General features: G+C 47.6%; 1 protein-coding gene across 2 annotated transcripts; it reads right to left on the bottom strand.

Annotated features, from left to right (window-relative positions):
* Window positions 1-916: 916 nt before the first annotated feature.
* LOC112918044 (gasdermin-A) lies at window positions 917-13,514 on the bottom strand. Of its 2 annotated transcripts, XM_025996216.2 has the most exons (12): window positions 13,339-13,514; window positions 11,619-11,837; window positions 11,257-11,437; window positions 7,402-7,567; window positions 6,516-6,612; window positions 5,980-6,027; window positions 5,545-5,568; window positions 4,805-4,825; window positions 4,044-4,198; window positions 3,186-3,300; window positions 2,216-2,289; window positions 917-1,717 (listed from the first exon to the last, which is right to left on the bottom strand). In XM_025996216.2, exons 2-12 carry the CDS (start codon window positions 11,830-11,832, stop codon window positions 1,475-1,477), a joined length of 1,338 nt encoding a protein of 445 aa, XP_025852001.2. In that variant the 5' UTR covers window positions 11,833-11,837; window positions 13,339-13,514; the 3' UTR covers window positions 917-1,474. The 2 variants fall into 2 exon arrangements, with proteins under 2 accessions (XP_025852001.2, XP_072598935.1); XM_072742834.1 differs by lacking the exon at window positions 5,545-5,568 and having other exon boundaries at window positions 13,339-13,455.
* Window positions 13,515-14,693: the final 1,179 nt, after the last annotated feature.

A 14,693-nucleotide genomic window follows, 5' to 3' on the forward strand; every position in this document is an offset into this window, starting at 1 on the left:
GAGGAGGATGGTATGAACCCACTGGTTTTATAAGATTGCAATATTCATATTTGCAGGTCCATATGGCAAGCCCACATTACTTCCTCCCACAACCACCCTGAAATGAGGGCAGAGAAGGGAAAGGTGAAATAAGATACTATCACAATTTCTTTTTAAAAGTTATGGGTCAGTCTTATTCTTGGGTACTATTTTTTTTAACTTATCTGCATTTCTTTTCTTTTTTTTTTAAATATTTATTTATTCATGAGAGACACAGAGCATGAGAGAGAGAGAGACAGAGACACAGGCAGAGGGAGAAGCAGGCTCCCCATAGGGAGCCTGATGTGGGACTCGATCCTGGGTCTCCAGGATCACAACCCAGGCTGAAGGCGGCGCTAAACCGCTGAGCCACCCGGGCTGCCCCTCTTTTTTTTTTTTTTTTTTTTTTTTAAGATTTTATTTATTTGTTCATGAGAGACACACACACACACAGAGGCAGAGACACAGGCAGAGGGAGAAGCAGTATCCATGCAAGGAGCCTGATGTGGGACTGGATCCCAGGGCTCCAGGATCATGCCCTGGGCGGAAGGCAGGCACTCAACTGCTGAGCCACCTAGGCATCCCACTTATCTGCATTTCTTTTTGATATACTTGAAAGTTGTCTTACTCTTGTTTTGGGTTTGTACCATAAATAAGTCTGTCCCAGTCCCTCAACTCGAGTCCAGAGCACCCTAAACCCTCCTCTTTGAAGATAAGCTGCTTTTATGATCTTCTCACTTTAGAATCTAGATTCTAAATTCTACACCCTTGTAGTTCTCTTGGCATTTTCCAGCTGGCCCGTGAACAGTATAATAGTATTTATGTACACATGATCTATATGTAGTAGGATAATGTCTATTTTTTTCTTGGCAGAAGTTAAGAAAAACACCAAAAGACATTTCATCCAAAGTGAAATAATATTTTCCATTAATTCCAGTAAAACTTGATTTGTAAAAGCATAAGTAGGAGGAATTGGAACAAGAAATTAATTATTTGTGGTTTTGCTGAAATGGTTCATAGTTTTAAAATTTTGAAATTTTCTTTTCTTTTTTAAGATTTTTTTTTTTTTTTAATTTATGATAGTCATAGAGAGAGAGAGGCAGAGACACAGGCGGAGGGAGAAGCAGGCTCCATGCACCTGGAGCCCAATGTGGGATTCGATCCCGGGTCTCCAGGATCGCGCCCTGGGCCAAAGGCAGGCGCCAAACCGCTGCGCCACCCAGGGATCCCCTGAAATTTTCTACTTTTAAAGGATTTAAGCATTAGTAGCTGGGTTGCGGAGCTGAAGGGATACGGGGAGAGGTAGAGCTGGATAGGTAGAAATTGCTTATCTTGGGTGATTAGGGTTTCAATCATCTTCTGCCTGATGGCTCTAACATACCCTTGGGTATTAAGGACATGGCACAGTGAGGTAGGGAAGGCATTAGGAGGCAGGAAGCAGGTGGAAAAAGGCAAATTAGGAGGCCTTGGTCAGCAGCTGCAGGAGGGAGAGGCCAGCGTAAAGGGCACAGAGTCTAGGGAGGGTGTCTGGGTCCCACGTGTACTGGGGGCCCGATCTCTGCACTTCGAGGCCACTCAGCCCCACTAGGGCCTCTGTGAGGGTCAGTTCCTCTTCCCCAAGGGAGGAGAGCAGGTCAGGCTGCAGGGGGAAAACACCCTCTTTATCCTGTAGGAAACTGTGTTCCATTGTGCTCTCCACCTGCAAGGAACCAAAATAGCATGAAAAGAAAGAACTGGAAACCTGTCTTCCTTTCTCTTAACTCATAAAAACCATGGAGAGGGCTACCTTTCTCTTATTATAACTCCCTTCCTTGCATTACAACTCCTTGTGAGCCTTTTAACAATCCTGTATGGTGGGCAGCACTTTTCTTTTTAGCCTTATTTTACAGAGGAGTGAATTGAGACAGATTCAGAGACATGAAGAAATTTTCTCACATCACTTGGCTGTGGATAAGCAAAGCCAGGGTTTTCTGTCTTCTCAAGCTGAAAAACCCAGATAACTTCCCAGAAATTCACTCTTCTGGTTGCGAAATAGCAAACAAGGGAGAGCATGGAGAAAAGTGGGCAGTGGACATGAGCCCCTGCATATATGACAGAGGCCCTCCAGGACAGTCTTTCATTAAGCTAAGTCTCTCTTTCCATTGGTTCTAGCTGACTCCCTCCCAAACTCTCCCCAGCACCTGTTCTTTTTTCTCACCAGCTTTAGCTGCACGGATAGGATCTTTTTCTCCATCGATTTTATCAGTAGCTTCTGTTGGGCTTCACTTAGCTCTGGAGGAAAAAAAAAATCAGAGAAATAAATGTGTGGTGCTGGTACAAAGGGGACTCCAGACTCCAGAGTGGTACACTTCAGAATTTCAGCGTTAATTAATCCACACATTTATTCAAGGTTGAATGTTGCTCAGTGCAAGGCACCTTTGCTGGGGGTATCAGGCAAGAAAGCATACCTCTTCACTCAGAGAACTTGCAGGCTAGTGGAGAAGACAAAGCCATGTGCAGGGACAATATAGGGTTTTAAGGGAGTGATAGCTGAAGAGTCTACTTTGGTCTTGACATTTGACGTTTTTTAAGGGGACAAACATTGCAGCTTACTCCTAAAGGACCCGAGAGTTTTTCTAAGTGGGGCAATGTTTCATGCAGAAGGAAGAAGAGAATTCAGGGTAAGATAGAAGGTGTTACTCTCTGAAATTAAAGCTAGCAAATTTCTATAAAAGAGATATGAGTTTAGCTATATGTAGAAATTTTAAATACGTAGCTGGTAAAACTAAGCTTACTTCCCAACTTCTATTAGCAAGACTAGGCCACTTTCTCAGATGATCCAAGGTGCCCAGATGAATCCTTAGAAAGGTAAATAATTTTTAAATTTATTTTATTTCATTTTATTTTATTTTATTTTATTTATTAAGGCAATCTTTATTCCCAACGTGGGGCTCTAACTCATGACCCCCCAAGATCAAGAGTCACATGCTCTACCAGCTGAGCCAGCCAGGCAACCCTATAACCAATTTCTTTAAATGTAGATGTAAACTACTTTGTGGTATAATTTGCTTGGCATTCATTCATTCATTCATTCATTCATTCATTCATTCATATATCTGAGAATTCACCTAGGGATTCATTCCTATCACCGAAAAGGTATATAAATGAAGACTTTGTTCTCTATTTACCTGTTAGGGCTCCAAGGAAATAGAGGATGCCACCCATAGCCTCCTTTGATACCAAGACATCTTTTGGTAGTGCCTCCAGGGTCACTTCATGTCCTTTGTCTAGAGCCCCTTCAAGCTGTGGGAAAAGGTGGGTGACTAAGATAACACAGGTAAGAGGCCCAGCACAGTGTTTGGCACGTCACAGTCCCTTGAGATGTGTTAACCATCTCTCATGTTCTTTCTTTCTTTTTTCTTTCTTTCTTTCTTTCTTTCTTTCTTTCTTTCTTTCTTTCTCTCTCTCTCTCTTTTCTTTCTTTTTTTCTTTCTTTTTTAAAGATTTAATTTATTCATGAAAGGCACAGAGGAAGGCAGAGACATAGGCAGAGGGAGAAGCAGGCTCCCTGAGGGGAGCCTGATGTAGCACTCGATCCCAGGATCCCGGGATCATGGCCTGAGCCAAAGGCAGATGCTCAATCACTGAGCCACCCAGGTGCCCCTCATGTCCCTGTTTCTTATTTCAAGGTATCAAGTCCTGAAAAGTACCAGACTCCTAGATTCCTTGGTCCTTGAGCCTTGAGCTCTGGGAAGGAAAGGTTCCTTCCCATCCCCTTTCCAAGAAAGGGCCCCGCTGGCCTGCTGCCTACCCTCTGTCTGTCGGCAAGGAGCACATGCTTTCAGGGAATCTGCACTGTTTGCTCTTTTCCAGGGGCACGAGGGGAGCAGTGGCAGCCAGGCAGGCTGGGGGTACTTGGCCAGCCTCTAGGAAGACATCCACTATCAATTCTCCAGGCCCACTGACCACCTTCTGTCACATCAGATCCCCTGTGAGTTACAACACCCACACACGCTCCCACTGGCAATCTTCCTCTGGGAACTCACCGTGAGCTCCAAGTCTTGTAGCTCCTTTTTCTTCCCAAGAAGTTTACTGAGGGAGGTGAGCAGGGATCTTTGCCCTACACTGCTCAGCTTCTCCACTTCTTGGATCTCTCTTTGAACTTCTTCTTTTAGGGTTTTGAAGTTTTCATGTTCCTCCCCTATTGAGATAATAAATATGGTAGACAAAGTGCCCTCCATTTGGCAGCCTTCCCACCCAGCCCCCTTAGGGCCCTGTGCTCTGCTCCCCGCCTGAGCCTGGCCTCTCTTCTTGACCAGGGAACATGATTATGAAGTTTCCACGAGCCCTGACTTGAGGTGTTGTTGGGGATGATCTGGGGCAAGGAGGTGGACCAGGACCCATATTATTATCTAAGCGAGCATTGATTCTCCCTAGGCTCCAAAGCTCTATCACGTGTCAGTAGACAGTTGACTTCCCTTCCTCTAAGACTCCACATAAAGTTGAAAAGGAAAGTCTATTTCCCCTTCTTATGAGCTATTCGACAAAGAACGACTTTGGCGACTGAGTGAAGGCTAGGATGGGTGGGTCTTTATCTGGGGATGTGCGTGGATCAGGGGTAATTTGAATCTTGGCCTGACCCTCTAGTGGCCTGGCATCCGAAGAATATGTCCAGGAGAGTAACTTCCTGGGAGTGGCTCCAATCGCCACTGAGACTCAAGTGCTGGGACTCAGCACTTGTCTTTCATTCCCTCCACCCCACTGCCTTCCTGCCAAAGTCTTGGGAGAAATTTAAAAAATTCCTTACCAGCATCAGATGCCAGGATAACTGAGGGGAGAAAAGAAAAGACAAGAATGTACTCCAAAACAGTAGCCATACCACATACCAGGGGATGAAACATTAATGGGGTTTAGGAAATATATCTTGTCTCCTGGGATATCTCAGCCATCTTAAGGCTATACTTGCTGCTCCATTCATGGGAGGCAGAAATGGGGTGAGAGAGAAGCTAATGTGATGTGAAATAGGGATCCTGGATTGATTGAGTTGGCATCACTGTGAGTCAGTGACTCATCCTTCCTGGAACCTGGGCAGCAGAACAACAGATGTGCGTGGGACAGGTTATAGCTAAGGAGGCCCTCGAGGACAGAGGTCTAAGGCATCAGAGACCACCTGGGTACCTTGTCCAAAGAGATCCCCCATCCACCACTTTTCCCTAAGCTATTGGAATTTCTGCCATATTTTGGGGACAGTTGTTTGCTGAGACCTGCTCTGCCATGTTCCCTGTCAGTCTTTCTGAGAAGAGAAGAAAAAGATTGTGGAGTTTTAAAATTCTATGTCAAGGTGTGCCTGGGTGGCTCAGGCAGTTAAATCAACTCTTGGTTTTAATCACAATCTCAGGGTCGCAGGATGGAGCTCTGTGTTGGGCTCTGCGCTCAGCTCAGAGAATGGTTGAGATTCTCTCTCCCCCTCCCTGCCCCTCTCACTTGTGCTCTCTCTAAAATAAATACATCTTTTAAAAAAAGAAAGAAACGAGAGGAAACACTTACAGGTGAATTTCTCCTCTGGCTTTTCTGAAGACAGAAACAATGCACACATGTCAGCATAAAACCTATTTGTACCTTTTTATCTAGAGCGGATGTCAAGGCAGCTTTATCAGTGATCATTATAAAAACACACGGAGATTATGTTAGCTCCCCCCCCCCCCCCCGCATTTGGGAACACACAATATCTCTGAGTCTTATTTCTGCTTCTGATGGTGCCCTCCGGTCTCTTTATCTTTCTCTGTCTCTCTAGGGCAGTATTTATGTGCTTCTGTCTTTCCTAAAGAGGATAGATATTAAGGATAGATATCTTTATAAAGGGACTTGTAAAAGAAAATGAGGGGCTTCTTGAGGGATTATGATATATGCTATTAGAGGGTGCAGGATTTTAGCAGATAATGTCAGGGCTGGGCAAAAGATAGGGTAGGCAATGTCACTTACCTTCGGGAGGGAAGGTTTGCATGTTATCATTGCAGATATGTGGAATATCTGTAAGGGCAAGAGAGAGGAGAGCAGGAGGACACTTAACAGCTGCCCATCTTTCCTTCTTTATTCCCAAGTCCATGGACTCTGCTAAGGATTAGGTCTCTGTCCCCAAATGCCTCAGCCAATCCCCTGCTCTACCTCTGTTGCTCTGTAAATCCTTTCCTATGACCACACTATTTTCTGCCTTGCATCCTGGTGCTAGTATCTGTGTTTATTTCCTCCACTGGCCACAGACTTCCTGAGAGCAAGGCTGTGTTTGCTCATCTCTCTGCCTCCTGCCCCCAGCTAGCACCCAGGAGGTGCTCAGAACCCAGGGTGTTCCTTCCCTCCCTCTCCAGAGCCACTCCTGCACTTCTGCGCCTGGCAGTCGGGCCATGTACAGTATATTCCTGCACTCATTCCCTGGCTTGCCACAACAGGGGACCAGGACACCTTAGTACTAATGTGGGTAATGCTCATCTTGGGGGGAGAACATGCCAGTGTCTGCTCACCCCACTCTTCATTGCCTTTGACCATGAGTTGTCTCACTCGAAAGGCCAGGATGCAGCCCTTGGGGATGGTTACGGCCTCTTTGTGGTCTATGGATCCCTAGGATCAGACAATGAGGATTTAGGAACCTGCAGAGATTGAGACATGGGGTTGGGAGGGGCAGGCCTGAGTGCCTCTGGGGAGATGAGAAGTTGAAAACCCTTCATTTGTGTCCTTGAACGCCTTTCTACCCAGTCTGAACTTGGTGGCATGCACTTCAGAGCCCTTCTGCATCATCCCTCTAACGATTTGTATCTCTCTTCCTGGTTCAGACACAGGAAGGAACTGGGCAGACCTGCTCCATCACCTGCCTGTGCATCTCCATCCCACCTGAGAGTTTCCACAAGCTCTGTTCCTTCTTCCGCTTTGCCATCTCATCCATGCCCATCTCCTCCAGGAAGCCTTCCATGACTAACCCTCCTCTCAGTTCCAACTCACCCCTTGAATATTTATACAAACTAGATTTAGGTATGTAGAGCATTGCTTATTTACATCAAGTTTTCCGAGGCTGTCTTCTTGGGGCTTTCACCTGCATGTCTCCTCCATGAGACCGAGAACTTTCTGAGAGCAAGGATGTCTCTCTGGTATACTGGGAGCACCATGAGGAATAATCCACGACTATGAGGTTTTCCCTTTCCTGACAGCTCCCTGTGGCACCTAACATGGGGATCTGCTCACACAGAGCACCCTGGACCAGATTGAGGATCTGTGTTTGGCCCAATTGGGCCTGGATCTTGAAAAGCAGAAAGGAGTGTGTCCTTTCCAGGATCCTAGGTTGGCACTGATGAGGCAAAGTCAATGTGTTAATGCGGCCTTTGAGGAGAGGCTAAATGTGTGTGTGAACCAAACCTGTAGCCCCAAAGGAGCGAAGAATGGGAGGGAGAAGCAGCCCTCCGCCTTGCCGGCTCGCTCCAGGGTGACTTCCTGCACCGTCTCCACCACCTCCATCACCACATACAGGTTTTCCCCTCTGTTTCTCATCTCCTTCAGGAATGGGTGCTCAGCCGACAGCTTCCTGTGGCAGGAGAAACATTAAGGTGCCACTTGCTTCTCTTCAGTCATTCCCGGGAGCTAGCCGGGTCGCCTTAGGGGAAGGGTGAGGACTCTGAGTCAGAGATGGAGGCTGAACCCCAGCTCTCCCACTTACTAGCAGGGCAGCTACTCTGAGTCCGGGGAGCCTCATCTATAAAATGAGGATAATGACACCTCTCTCCAGGGAGCCTGAGAGGAAAACTAGGAAATCATCTGGCACTGCTCCCGGTAGGGAACCCAGTGGACCCTGATGGAGCCCAGTGGAGCCTGATTCCAGGACTCTGGGATCATGACCTGAGCCCAAGGCAGTGGTTTAACTGACTGAGCCACCCAGGTGTCCCCTCCCCTCTCCCCCTCGTGAGATCAACACCAGTTCCTCCTCCCCACTTGCTTGCATACCGAAACAAGTCCTTTGATCTTGCCTCTCCCTCAAATTACCATTCTGTTTCTTTCCTTCCCTTCATTGCTAAGTATCTCAAAAGATGAGCCCCTATACACTGTCTTTACTTTCTCCCTGTCCACTCCTAAATTCTGTATAATTTGGCTTCTATTTCCACTCCTCAACTGAAATCCCAAGGATCTTGCACCCACCAAATTCAAAGACTTTCCCTAACTCTGCACAACACTGACTCTGCTAGCCAAAGCCCCCCTGAGACTCGGTCTTCTCTTGGCTTCCAGTCCCACTGTGCCACTCTGCTTCTGCTCCTACCTTCAGGCTTCTAATTCACATCCACTCTGTCTGCATCTCCTGTGCTAGTTTCTTTGGTTCCTTAAAATTTTATGTTCTCTAAGATTCTATTCTCAGTTCTCTGCTGTCTGGATTTCTTTGAACATCCCCTCCCTGATCCCCACTCCTATAGTTTTCCATATTTATATGGCCGACCACCCCATAGGGAACTTCACCTTGGCTTCTCTCCTGAGCTCTGGGCCCTCATTTCCAACTACCTTAAAATTTTTCTTTTAAAATGAGATATAGGGGAACCTGGGTGGCTCAGTTGGTTAAGCATCTGCCTTAGGCTCAGGTCATTATTCCAGGACCCTGGGATCAAGCCCCTCATCTGTCTCACTGCTCTGTGGGGAACCTGCTTCTCCTTATCCCTCTGCCTGCTGCTCCCCCTGCTTGTGCTCTCTCTCTCTGTCAAATAAATAAATAACATTTAAAGAATATAAAATGAGATATAATTGGGGCACCTGGATGGCTCAGTCTGTTGAGCATCTGGCTCTTGGTTTTGCCTTAGGTCGTGATCTTGGGGTTGTGGGATCCGACCCCACGTTGGGTTCCAGGCTCAGCAGGGAGGTGGAGTTCTGCTTGGGATTCTCCCTCTCTCTCTCTCCCTCTGCCCCTCCACCTACTAACACGCTCTATCTCTAAATAAACAAATGAATAAAATCTTAAAAAATAAAATAAAATGAGATATAATTGACATATAACATCATATTAGTTTTAGATGTACAACATATGCAATGCAGTGTTGTTAATTGTGGTCACTCACCTAATGTCTCACTGCACCCCCGAACTCAAAATGTCCAAAAGGCATCCAGAGTCTTTCTTTTCTTTTTTTTTTTTTTCCAGAGTCTTTCTTTCCAAAAACGCTTCTAAAGTCTGTCTTCTTGTTTCTGTTAATGTCATCACTTGGGGCAAATCTCAGCATAATCTTTTTAACGTTCTCATATATTTAATGATTTATTTTAATAAAAGCTGTGTATACTTAAGGTGTATAACACTTTTTAAAGTTTATTTAGTTATTTATTTTTTAGTAATCTCTGTACCCAACATGGGGCTTGAACTTACAACCCCAAGATCAAGAGTCACATGCTCTTGCAACTGAGCCAGCCAGGTGCCCCACAGCATGTTTTGATCTAAGCTATCCATAGAGAAATGATTGCTATAGTTACACTAGTTAACATATCTAGCTTCTCACATAGTTACCATTTTGTGCATGTGTGGTGAGAGCACCTAAAATCTACTCTTTCAGCAAATTTCAGTGTATGGTGTAGAATTATTGACTGTAGTCTTTACACTGTACATTGGATCTCCATCAGTGTCATCTCTGACCAATCTGGCCTGCGATCAGCTGCCAAGTCCAGTCTATTCTTTTTTTTTTTTTTTTTAAGATTTTATTTATTTATTCACAAGAGACAGAGGCAGAGACACAGACAGAGGAGGAGCAGGCTCCATGCAGGAAGCCTGATGTGGGACTTGATCCCGAGACTCCAGGATCACGCCAAACACAGGCGCCAAACCGCTGAGCCACCCAGGGATCCCCAAGTCCAGTCTATTCTGTAACCCAGAGGTCCCCCAGCCCTGACAGCTTCCCCTTCTTTATTCTGACTGCTCTTCCCAGTTCACATCCTCATTTTTATCTCCGATGGACAGTGCAACAGTGTCTTGCCTGTCTGCCTGCTTCAAACCCCAGTCTCTCATCCTCTAGCTGCCATACTTCATCGTCTGGCCAGATTAATCATGACACACATCAAGGCATCATCAGGGTCCCCCTGAAGCCTACAGAATAGTTTCACATCCTTGACCAGGCACCTGGGCCTTCCGTCCACCTCCCACTTGCTCCACTCCTGCGTTTTCTGCTCCTGCACAACCAGATGTTCATGTTCCCTAGAGGTTTTGAGGTTTCACACCCATTTGCCTTTGTAATGTCCTTCTCTAAACCTGCACGTTCAATTTCTACTCATCTTTCAAGGCCTAGATCATGAGCTTCCTTCTCCGTGAAGTCCTTCTTCATTTCCCCAGCCAGAAGTCTTTTCTGGCCTGCCACAAAACTCAGGCAAAGTCTTCCTATGGTACTCCTTGCCTTGGATTATATAGTTACTGTTGTACATATCTTTTTTCACAACTCCTAGATTGCAAGGTTCTTGGACAAAGATGTTTCAGTGTACCTGGGCACCTAGTGGGGTGTTTTACACTCCGTTGAGGATATATAAATGTTTACCGGGTGACTTGCCAAGATCCCAGCTCTTCCTTCCTGCCTCCCTTCTTTCAACCACTACTTAACTAATTAGGAATCAGTTCCCCTGGCAAGCCAAACATCTGAGGCACTCAGCATCAACATGGCATCTGCCACACCCCTTGTGCTTCTAGAATAGCATTCTTGAGGGCTACCTGGTGTATGGACAGGACCGGGCAGATGGCTTGATTTAGGGGAGCAGAAACTTCAGTAGGGAGCAGAAAAGATGCTTTCCATTTTATAGAGTCATAGTTTAGGAAGGAACTCTAGAGATTTTCTTGGAGCCCCATCATTTTTCAGGAAAGAAAACTGAGGTCCTGAGAGGAGAAGTGACTTTTCCAAGGTCACACAGCAAGTTAATGTCAATATGCTCATCCTCGTGTGTGTGTGTGTGTGTGTGTATGTGTGTGTGAGAGAGAGAGAGAGAGAGAGAGAGAGAGAGAGAGAGAGAGAGAGAGAAAGAGAGAGAGAGAGCAGGGGGGTGGTAATAGAAGTGGTGGAAGGATGAGGGGAGTGGTTAGGGGATGGCCCAGATGCACATATGGGCCAGAATGGTCATCTTTAAGAGCTCCCTTGTACTGGCCCCATACTCAGTGGTCACCACAGGAGTGAAGGTCAGTGTGAGGGCACTGCCTTTTAACTCGGGACCCAAGCACCCTTTCCATGCACCACCCACCCCATCCCGGTAGCCCCCCAGCCCTGGCCCTCTCACCTTTCCTGGTGCAAGGTCTCCAGAGCTTTAGGAGCCACACTGAGTGTCTGGACCTCTAGGGTACTGCTCCTGGACAGCCCTGCAGTCCCCGTCACCTTGACTGTCTTTGGCACATCCACTTCTCCCTCCACTCGGGCATCCAGCATGTTCTTAAAGCTAAAGTTCCCAGAGTCTGTTGGATCTGCAGGAGAGAGAAGATGAAAGGGCCTAGGCTGAGAGGCATCCCTCTTCCTCTGCCTCCTGGGAGAATGTTGGGCTACATGACACCAAACCACATCTGGGCAGAGGGAGCTTCGGGCTTCTCCTGGTAAGCCAACGCCTAGCCCCCATTGTTCAGTACCCAACACCATACTGAAACTGACCTGAGGGTGAGCTGCCAGGTTCAAGCACATCCAGGAGGGTGTAGTCAGTGCGGACATAGCGGGCACCCCAGAAGAGAGTGCTCTTCCTCTTCCTCAGCACCAGGCAGAAGGGATGGAAGCGCTTGAAGTCTATGAGGCTGTCAAGGGGTGTCAGGTCCCCTCGAGGGTTTAGTTGTCTGGCCAAGGCCCGGGTGACATTTTCAAATATGGTCATTTTCTCTGTGGAGGTGGGGGAAGATAGGAGGTGACAAGCTGAGAGACCAGGAGATGGTAAGGCCCCAGCAGAGAGAAAGATCACCTGGCTCCCGGGGAGAGGGTGCCTTTAAAGAAGCCTAGACTCTAGGAATGTTGGAGTTGAAAGGAACCAAAGGAGTTCCTCCATTTATGATGAGGAAACAGCCCTGAGAGCTGAGACTACCTGCCCGGAAGTCACATGGCTGGTTAAAGAAGCTAAGGGCTTCTGTCAAGGGCTCTTTGCTTATCCCTCATTCATGTTCCTCATGGAGTTGGGGCCTGGCTGGAACATCTCATTAGTGATGGAAGTAAAGCTCCTCTCATACAACTATGCCCACCTTGTCTTCCCCAGAGAACTCTGATGGCTGAGACCTGGGGTGCCAAGGAGGGGGGCAGCCACCCCTGGTACTGAGGGCCTGAGGGGGCGGATGCGGTTCACCTGGCCCAGTTGCCCTTTCTTTGAGTGGGGGTCACTTCCCTGTACCCTGTGCTTCCCTTGTGCCCACCTCCTGCTCCTGGCTGTGAGTAGACCCACTTCCTTCCAGGTGCCATCCATATACCCAGGCGTTTCAATCTTTGCCTTTGCTCCCCCTGCTTGTACTACACTCCCTCCCAATCTAAAGAATCCCCATTCATCCTTTAAGATTCAATTTGGGTCACCTTTCTCATGACTTTCTTCTCGCTCCCCTACAGGCAGCTAGTCACTCTATCCTGTGTCCCCAAAGCACTTTATATGTGCCCTTCAGAAACACCTGCAACCTCATGTTGTTACGATCTGTTCACCTGACTCTCGCCTACTCGACTGTGGCCTCCCAGAGGGCAGGAAATGAGTCTTAGTCATCTCTGTAGTGTCAGCACCAAGCACAGTGCCTGGTGCAGGCCTGGAGCCTTTCAAATGTTGTGGAAAGAATGAATGAAGAAATGAATGAATGAATGTGGCCCTGGGAGATGTATATTGGGGCAAGAGGGTCCTGGAGATGTGGGTTCTGCAAGAGCCTGAACTTCATAGTCTCAGGTCCCTGTCTTTGAGGTTCAAGTCTAGGTGCTTTGGGTGGGTGGCCAGCTGGCACAGCCGTGGGTGGAAGAGGACACACCAGCTAGCCCAGAACTGCCTCACCACCCCCGTGGGCACCTCACAGAGTCAGAGAAGCAGGAGGCACACACATAGGTGCACGGGGCCACCTGCCAACCGCATAGGTTCCAGTGTGTCTTTTTCACCCCTCATTCCTAGGTGGGCCAGGATGGGACAGGACAACCTCCAGGGGTTGGCCAGATGCCCCTGGGAAGGCACCAGAAGACTTCTGTCTCTTCCCTACCAGAGAGGTGCTCACAGGACCACTTCTCACATCTCTCTCCAAAGCCTATGAAGATACATACATCCCCCCTTCCCGGGCTCTAAGGGACTCCTAGGCTCTCCTCTTCCCACCCATGTTCTTGTTCATCCCCAGAACACCTCCCACCTCCCCTGATGTCATCAAGCACTTACCAGAGAGCAGTTCTAGGTCCTGTCCAGCAGCTGCACCTGGGACAAGAGCCCAGGACTCTGCAGATGAAGAGAGCTACTGGCCCTCACCAGGACGGGCTACAGCTTTATGCCTCTCTGGAGTCAAGGATGTAGGCTTCCAGGGACCCCGCCTGCCCTAGTGACCCCACCCCTCTCCTGCTCTACTTCCAGGAGAACAGCATCAACCTGTTCCACGTGCCCTGCCCCAGGCCCTGGGCCCTGGCCTCCTGAGGGCTGAGGGGGTGGGGAGCTGCCAAGCAGGTGCCAGTGTGGGTGGAGGGAGCCAGACCACAGAAAGGTGGCTACTGAAGGTTGATTTGATGGGCTGAGAGGAGAGGAAAGAGGGTACCTTTGGGAGAGGGGCAACAGAGAGGCAGTGGGAGTTGGGTGTGTGTGCGCGTGCACATTTGTGCACGTGTGATGAGGAAAGGCATCTCTGTTCTGTCATCATCATGGTCATCAGGAAGTATTTAGGATTCATGATGAGACCTTGTGGATGTGATAAGGGGATAAGAAATCTTGTGTGTCTACAGATTCCAGCAGAAAGCAGAGTGCCTGAAAAGTTGTCCTCCATCTTTCTGCAGGTCTGTTGTCTATCACTCTCTCCCTCCCTTTGTTTTAGCTACATACACATATCAATGGCACTGCTAGCCACCTCTGTCTGTGTAGGCAGAGATGGAGAGAGACCAAGTGGTTTTCTGTTGTTTTGTGTTCATTGTGTAGGCTCCTCTTGGAGTGTTGTACCCACACATACTAGCACAAACATAGGCAGAGGCAGAGCAGAGTTAGTGGCAAGGCTAAGGGACATCTGTCTTGGGAGTTGTTCTAAAGTTCATGCCTGATAGGAATTTTATTTTATTTTTAAAAATATTTTATTTATTTATTTGACAGAGAGAGAGCACACACAAGCACAAAGAGAGAAGCAGCCTCCTTGTTGAGGGAGTGAGCTCCATGCAGGGCTCTATCCAAGGACCCTGAGATCATGACCAGAGCTGAAGGCAAATACCCAACCCACTGAGCCACCCGGGTGCCCCCATAGGAATTTTATTTTATTTTATTTATTTTTTATTATTTTTATTTTTTTTTAAAGATTTTATTTATTCATGAGACACACACACACACAGAGGGAGAGAGAGAGAGAGAGAGAGAGAGGGAGAGAGAGGCAGAGACAGAAGCAGACTCCATGCAGTGAGCCTGATGTGGGACTCGATCCCAGGTCTCCAGGATCAGGCCCTGGGCTGAAGGCAGCGCTAAACTGCTGAGCCACCCAGGCTGCCCCCACATAAGAATTTTAAAGGGCATTTTACACACATGGTTGGGTTTCTAGATGACAAATC

This window comes from Vulpes vulpes, chromosome 2 (assembly GCF_048418805.1).
Source record: "Vulpes vulpes isolate BD-2025 chromosome 2, VulVul3, whole genome shotgun sequence".
NCBI classification, from domain to species: domain Eukaryota; kingdom Metazoa; phylum Chordata; class Mammalia; order Carnivora; family Canidae; genus Vulpes; species Vulpes vulpes.